General features: G+C 36.6%; 1 protein-coding gene across 1 annotated transcript; it reads right to left on the bottom strand.

Annotated features, from left to right (window-relative positions):
• Window positions 1–330: 330 nt before the first annotated feature.
• LOC109215282 (anthocyanidin 3-O-glucosyltransferase 5-like) lies at window positions 331–2,783 on the bottom strand. The gene is made up of 2 exons (XM_019379314.1): window positions 1,881–2,783; window positions 331–1,102 (listed from the first exon to the last, which is right to left on the bottom strand). Exons 1-2 carry the CDS (start codon window positions 2,661–2,663, stop codon window positions 446–448), a joined length of 1,440 nt encoding a protein of 479 aa, XP_019234859.1. The 5' UTR covers window positions 2,664–2,783; the 3' UTR covers window positions 331–445.
• Between the last annotated feature and the right edge of the window lie 5,973 nt (window positions 2,784–8,756).

An 8,756-nucleotide genomic window follows, 5' to 3' on the forward strand; every position in this document is an offset into this window, starting at 1 on the left:
TAAATTTGATTTCATGTCAAATTCGGGAATCCTTCTAGAAGAGGGAGTTTCTAACAACCTTTCTAGTTATTTCGTTCTCTATTTCTATTTAATCGGATCCTGAGGAAAAGGATTTTGTTTCCACCGAGCTAAAACAATATGTTGATGTCTCTAGTAAACCAAAGTCATCGTTTAATAGTATTTGCTTCAATTTCTTCTTTACAAATAAGAAATTGAAGATTTAGTTATGATTAGAAATTAACTTTCAGGTGGTTAAAAGTCCCTAGTGATGGTTAGGCCAAGCCAAAGAAAACTCTTCATATACCGTAAGATGCCTTTTACCCGGAGATAGGATTGTGTAAAGATTCATTAACAAATTAAATGTCGGTTATCAACTACTCCTGTCCTCCATGCATAAAAGGCAATTATTTGAAAAAGCAAAAGATTTCACAAAGAAATAACGGACTTATAACAATCTACTCCGAATATCCTTCACAAGCTCACAAATGGAATTGTAAGATGAACCTTCTTCGCTTAGTGCATTTTCCGCACTCTTCTTTAATTTCTTAGCCTTTTCCCTTATAGTCTTTCCTTCTTTTGTGTACATCAACATTCTCACCATTCCCTCTATCTCCTCTCTCTTCACCACCTTCGTCGGCAAAACCTCCGGCCGAATCGCCACCCCTAGCTCCTCCGTCAACATGGCGGCGTTCATTTTTTGTTCAGCATATAATGGCCATGCAATCATAGGAACCCCATTTGTCAAGCTCTCCACCGTTGAATTCCATCCACAATGAGTCAAAAATCCACCCACCGATGAATGTCCCAGAATTTCGACTTGTTTGGCCCACATAGGCACTACTAAGCCCTTCTCATTAGTCCTAGTTAAGAACCCTTCGGGCAAGTATCCCGACATGCCACGTGTCTCTTTTCCGGTAGAGTTCAGATATGCACTATCTGCATCACCGTCGGATGGGGGACGTACAACCCAAACAAATTTCTGTTGGCTTAATTCTAAACCCCATGCAAGCTCGGTCATTTGCTTAGTTGAAAGTGTTCCACCACTTCCAAAAGATACATATAGAACTGACCCATGATTTTGCTTGTCTAACCATTGGATCACCTGTTGAGAAATATGAATGAATTGAAACACGTTAAATGAATTGAAACTGTTTGGAAAATACGAATGAAGAACACAAATAATGTACAGGCGAATGTTTGAAACACATCAAATACCTCAATACATGTAGAACTGAGTAAAGATTTCCGTTGAGAAATATCACAAATGATTTAGGGTTGAAATATGTTAAATGAGTAAAACTTTTACAAGAGTGATATTTAATTTGCTTATCTTCTTTGCAAGATTAGCATGAGATCGAATGCAAATAGCTTTAGTGGACGTATATAGACTTTTAAATTACTCCACTAAGCAAATAGTGAAAAAAATTCTAATTAAAAAAGAAAGAATGTTTTTTTTGATTTTAGGTGCATGATTCTGGAGAAGAAAGAAAGTATTGGAGAAAAATAGAGAAGATGTTTGATAATACATGAAAGATTAGCAGGTACTAGCTTTTTTATAAATAAAAAAAAAATATAGTCCGGTGCACTAAGCTCCCGCTATGCGCGGGGTCCGAGAAAGGGCTAGACCACAAGGGTCTATAGTATGCAGCCTTATCCCGCATTTCTGCAAGAAAGCTGTTTCCACAGCTTGAACCCGTGAACTCCTGGTCACATAAAGGCAACTTTACGAGCTACGCCAAAGAAACTTTTTTATACGAAGTAAACAACAATTAATAGGGAAGAAAAACTAACTCATTAGGACGAAAGGACGCCATACTTTAATCTTAATGAAAAATACTTTATCGATTTTTTTTATATTTTAAAACAAAAATTAACGTTACCTCATCACGTTCAGTTGTTTCAACTGTTCTCCTCAAGGGACCAACTGGAAATATTGGAAAAACTGGCACCTTTAGTACCGACCTCAACTTCTCATTATTTCGAAGTGCTTTAATAGTCTCAGGTTCTAAATCGTCCCAAGTATTAATCAAGATTCCATCAAAAGCTGCGTATTCCAATCCTAGCTTAACATACTCTTCATACTGCTGATCACTCCGATCCAGCAATGGATCCACCACGTCATCAGGTCGCAGTGCTTTGCAACCTGGAATTTTCAAAGGTTCTTTAAGATAAACATATTCACCCTCAATTTCTTTGTCAAAAACCTGACAATATATAGCTAACGCTAATGTCCACGCTGTAGTTGGATGGTACGCGTACTTAGAAATGTTAAATTCTTCAGCAATTGGCAATATTTGTGTGCAAAAAATGTCGACGATTAAAGCATCTGGACGATGAGTCATGGAAGCTATAGTGGAATGAATTTTGGGCAAGGCTTCGCGGACCAATAGTCGTAATTGAGTGAAAACTTTAGTGCTGGAATTTATTAGGTGGGAAATATCGACTGAAGGAACTGGAATTATTTCTATAGTTTTTTTCTCATTGGTGAGAGTGGATTTCTTGGGAAATTCAGTTTCTGCTGAAGAAGAGCTGGTTGTGATAGCAAGAATTGTAATTTTGATGTTATGGTGAGTGGCTAATCGGTTGCCTAAGACTAGAACTGGGATTAAATGACCCATTCCAGGGCTTGAGAGTATAGCAATATGAAGCTGTGATCTATCCATTAGAGATATTATTTCAGAAAAAAGAGAGAGAGAGAGAGAGAGAGAGAGAGAGAGAGAGAGAGAGAGAGAATTTTTAAAACACTGGCTAGGACAAGTATTGGAGAGAAAAATTTGTTGAATTGTACAGAGTAAAAATCATTTGTTTGTGGGCTTTATAGGAACCAGAAAGTTTGGAAAAGCAATAAATAATTTGTTGAATCAAATGGAACAGAAGTCTAATGCGTGCGGTTTCAAAGGGACATGACATGAGGCTCTTTTTTTAATTTAAGGGAAAAAAACAAGAAACAAACGAACATGATTGTCATTAATTCTTTAGCCAAGTAGGTCAGCAGATCTAATTTAAGAACCACTAACATTGAGGATAAGATGCGGGAGGCAAGGTTGAGGCACGTTAAGAACAAAAGAATAGAAGCTTCAGTTAGAAGGTGGGAGCTGTTAGTCTCGATGGGCAGCAGGAGGGATAGAGGTGGGCCTAAGAAGTCTTGGGGAGAGGTTATTAGGCAGGACATGTCGCAGTTGGAGCTGACTGAGAACATGACTCTAGACAGGAAGGTGTGGAGGTCAAAGATCAGGGTAGAAGGTTCGTAGGTATAGTCGAGCGTTTCTCTTTGTCTTACTCAGTTCGATAGCATTAGTTTTAGTATGATATCTTTTATTCATATATGGCTTTGACTGCATTCTTGGGTTCAATCTTATTTTTTCTTGCTGTTATTCCTACTTGTTGCGGTTACTTTTTCTTTTCCTGCCGTTCTCTAGGCGAGGGTATATCAGAAACAGCCTCCCTGCCCTTCCAGAGGTAGAAATAAGGCTGCGTACATCTTATCCTCCCCAGACCCCACTTGTGAAAAACTACTGAATTTTTTGTTGTTATTATTGTTGTTGTTGTAACATTGAGGGATGAAACCTACCTATGAACATTTGCGTGATCATAATTTTCACTACCTGTTTTTAGGACCAAAGATCCAAGTACGGGCGGAGTTTAATTTATAGGTTCGGTCAAAGTCAGTAAATTTGATCCAAATTTTATATTATTTGTTTTAAGAAATCTTAGAATAGATTTAAATTATTAATTTATAACCTAATAATTTAAATGACTGAGAATCCTAATTTCGTAAATTTCAAAACTTGACTCTCCAAGTATCACACTTCATAGGGATCCCCGTCAAATCCAATCAACATAAGCTGTAGACAATATACCATAAATAATATACTCCCTCCGTTTACTTTTACTTGTTCACTATGAATTTTGCACACTCCTTAACAAATAATAAATGAAGTGCATAATTTACCATAATACCCACATTAATTGATGTATATTTTTATGAATTTAAGAAAATAATTTAAAATGAGTAATTAATACTGTGGGTATAACAGGAAAAAAAATTATCTTTTCTTAATATGCTTAAAATGACAAATAAAAATAAAAATGTATTTTTAGAATAAAGTAAAAGTGATCGGAGGGAGTAGTACTGTAGTAGAAAAGGAAACAACTATCCAGCAAAGGCACGGCGGCTATCAGATGGAGGATCATAATTCATGAAGGTTCAAAATTATAGTCTTTTGACGACAAATTGTCGAAAACAGAGGACCCCTCACCGCTGCTAATTTATTCAAGTTGTCTAAATATTAATCTCTTCTTTCGTCTGAGTCCTTTAAGAAGTAAAGGAAGACTTCTGACGAGAGACGGATCCAAAATTTAAATATTATGGGTTCAGTCTTTAAAGTTTTTAGTATTGAACTCATTATATTCTAAATATGGGTTCATATCTATAATTTAGTGTCATCTTAAAAGTTTTTTGTACATAAATTTGTGCTCCGCGTCGAAAGTTATGAGTTCAATTGAACCCGGTATTATAGAGCTACATCCGCCCCTGCCTTTGACACATACCAAAAGTATATTAAGAACTTTTGGTTTTAAATATAATTAACATGATATTTTTATGGATATAAAACTATCTCTGTAAGATAAAATGTGAAGTTTAAAATTAAAAAGTTTCTAAAAATAAAAATATATCATACATTCTTAAGCAAACTAAAAAAAAAAGTTATATAAAGCAAAACAGAAAGTAATCATAATCTAATCACAATCGATCGATATCTTGAAGAGACAATATATTTAATCTCCCAAATTAAAGGAAAGATATATTCAAGGAAAATAATTATCAAACCCATACTCTCAGTAGGCTAGCGACGTCAACTTAGACACATTAATATCGAAAGTTCCAGAAGCTGAGAAGAGAAAGATGAAATCGACCCAGAAATGATCAGCAAAATGCAAATATATAAAATTGTGGATGTGGATATCCCTAGGCTAGCCAGGAATCACCTCATCAATGTCACATTCTCCTTCAATTAATATTTCACACCAAATAATTTAATTCTCAACCATCAAACCATGAAGGACAAGGACAATGAGAATCTTCAACTTGATATCACTAATTACCAACTTGTTTTTTATAGTCAAAATAACTTGTTTGAATTGAGTTACGTGAATAAGCAAGCTATTTTTCCAGTTAACTCTTAATTACTATTCTAGTTAACTCTTAATTACTAAAGCATGATGAGATTATGAGAAATTGATGGATTATTCATTGTGCAATTTAGGATTAAAGACAGGATATACCATTATTTTTTTTTTCTTTAATTAACCATATCAAAGTGCGTTGGATGTAATTGTTCGTGCAAATAAAGAAACTATAGTAAAAAAATCATTGAGGAAAGATCTTTTTGCAGAATGTTATTTAAGCCGGGTGGAAATGTTATTTTTATGAGCAAACCATTAGCAAACCGTTGGTTGATTAAAGAGTTTTTACCTAATACGAGTAATTTAACTTGTGATAGTAGGTTAATTCTTATTTTTATCGGATCATGAATTACTGCTTAACATATATAATTAATTGTAATTATCTTATGTTGAAGGTGTCACGTGAGTGGAGTGACAGCTGGATCCTAGCTGGTGAAGAATTAGTTAGAAGTAGTTATTAATTAACTCATTAGAAAGATAGTTAGGTCGGTTATACTGTGTATAAATATGTGTAATATGTATTGTTCAATACAACAGTGAAAAATCATTTCCTCTCTTTCCTTCTCTGTTCCTTCTCAGTCGTATGAAGCTTTCCACAGAAGCATCCTTGGCAGATGCTCAACATGGTATCAGAGCTTAACACGATAGTCACGCTCGTCTGATTTTCCTTTCGATTTCATATGAACGAAGCTTCTCCTTCCTCTTCTCCTTCGTCTCCTTCCCTTGGAAATATCGAATCGACAATGGGCGGAGAAAATTGATCACTCATTCTTTATTTGTGCATCCTTCAGATACTGCAAGCTCCGTGTTAGTTCCAGTCCAACTAACAGGTTCTGAGAACTACGGGATATGGCGGAGGTCGATGAGAATTGTACTTCAGGCAAAATGGAAGCTAGGGTTCATAACTGGTACCTGTAACAAGGATCAATTTAGGGCAGACTTACATGAAGAATGGGAAACATGTAATGCGATTGCTCTTTTGGATCATGAACACAGTGTCACCAGATTTACTTAATGGAATTGTGTATGCTTCTAATGCTCACTTAGTCTGGGAAGATCTAAAAGAGACATTAGATAAGGTGAATAGGATGAGTATTTTTCAACTACATCGAGAAATTGCTACAATTTCTCAAGGAACGGATTCAGTATCCATGTATTTTACAAAATTGAAGGAACTCTTGGCTGAGTATGATGCGATGGTACCTTCAACAAATTCGAAGGAGTACACAGATCATCTTCAGCCGTAGAGGTTGCTACAATTTTTAAGTGGTCTGAATGATTCCTATGCTCAAGCTATAAGATATATCTTAATGAAGTTAGTAGAGCCTACCTTGAATCAAGCCTATGCTCTAGTTGTTGAAGATTAAAGTCAAAGGAGTACATCAGGAACATCACATACTGGACTGAGCTCAATAGCAGAAGGGAACGACAACACAACATTTGTGGACTTCAACTGCTAGAGGAGGCTCAATGCATAAGAACAAAAGGAACTCCAACATATATTGTGAATTTTACAAGATGAAGTGACATAGCAGAGAAAATTATTATCAAATCATTGGTAACCCAGTTGACTTCACAGATAGAAGGAAACCAATACAATGAGCTACTGCTAGTCATCAACACCAAAGAGCAAATGTTGCACATCATGGAGGCTCTTCAGCTCAGGCTGGAGGAAGATGTAATGCAGGACAAACAGGTATGGTTGGAGCTGTTTTTGGAAACTCTCTTGAAGGGACAACAAGTGGAAGCAACAATCATATGTAGATGCAAAGGCATGGTTCCCACAACTCTGTGCAGATGCAAGAGGCACAATCTCAAGGTTCCACAAGGGGTGTTACTATCACTTTTACTCCTAAGCAATACAATCAAATCCTACGGATGCTCAACAAAGAAAATGTGCCAGAAACATCAGCCAATATGGCAGGTACTATTTGTTCATTCCTGGCAAGTAAAACAGGTCACAGTTGGATAGTGGACATAGGAGCCACATACCATATGGTATCGACTCCTGAAATGTTATTTGATCTATATGATTACCCTAAGCAGGGATCACTAGTACATTTGCCAGATGGAAAACAATTGTCAATTAGTCATGTTGATAAATGTAGGTTAAATTTAACTTCTTGTCAGTGGATAAACTAACTAGAGAGTGTTTCATGTCCTTCTATCCTGATTTCTTCCTGATGCAGGACCTTAACACTGGGAAGGTTAAGGGGACTGGTAAAATGCATAATGACTTGTACTACTGGAGAAATATCATACATAATAAAGCACCACACTCGTTGGCTTCCAGATTGACATCTTCTACAGGACTATGGCATAGGATACTAGTGCATATCCCTTACAAAATACTATAACAAATGGATATATATAAAACTGTCAATATAGCTGCTGACAGAACATGTTCAATATGACCATTAGCCAAGCATACTAGGTTACCCTTTACTCAAAGTACTAGTAGAGCTGGTAAATTATTTGAACTAGTTCATGGAGATGGCTGGGATCCTTACATGGTGTCTACTCATGATGGTCATAGATTCTTTCTTACACTAGTTGATGATTGTAATAAACTGGTTTGGATTTTCCTATTAAGGTTGAAGAGTGATGTCTCGGTTGTAATGAAGGACTTTATGAAGCTAAGAAAGACTCAATTTAATGGTTCAATCAAAGTCTTCAGAAGTGATAATGGTACATAATTCTTTAATTCACAATGCAAAGATTTGTTTAGTAATACAGGCATTGTACACCAGAGCTCTTGTGTTCATACTCCACAACAGAGTGGAGTTGTTAAAAGAAAGCATAGACAACTTCTTGAAGTGGCAAGGGCTTTCAGATTTCAGGCTTCTATACCTCTAACCTTTTGGGGAGTATGTGTTTAGAATACAGCATATTTGATCAATAGGATTCCATCTACAGCTCTAGCAGGTAAATCTCCTTTTGAAGCATTCTATGGAAGGAGTCCCAACTTGCAACACCTAATGGTGTTGGTGTGTTTATGCTATGCCACAAATGTAGCTGCCAAAAGTGATAAATTTGCCAGTAGAGCAGTCCCTGCAGTACATATGGGATATTCTAGTACTCAGAAAGGTTACAGGTTGTATAACCTGGCTACAAAGTTGTTCTTTGTGAGAAGAGATGTATCTTTTAGGGAAGATGGTTTCCCTTTCAAGTCCACTCATTATCAGTTAAGGCCTCATGTTGCTGTTGATTGCTGGGATGATTCCCATGATCCTTGTGATCTTGAAGCAGAGGTTGTCACATGTTCATTAGAGTCACCACCTACTACTGACACTGTCCATAGTCCTTCTAGCACTCATGGTGCTTTGTCTTTGGAAGGTACAACAACTAATAACACTGATGATACTACCAGACACACATTACCTATTTCCTTAGCTGATGAGATAGTGGTGCCTTCTATTGGGACTTATTCACTTATGCTTGATGGCACAACTCGTGGTGCTGCTTCAGACCTTGTAGGTCCTAGTGTGTCCACAGGACCAAAAAAAAAATCTTGCCGGACTTCTAAGCCTCCTGGCTGACTAAATGGTTGCATACATACAGTGTCCGCG

Source organism: Nicotiana attenuata, unplaced genomic scaffold (genome assembly GCF_001879085.1).
Source record: "Nicotiana attenuata strain UT unplaced genomic scaffold, NIATTr2, whole genome shotgun sequence".
NCBI lineage: Eukaryota > Viridiplantae > Streptophyta > Magnoliopsida > Solanales > Solanaceae > Nicotiana > Nicotiana attenuata.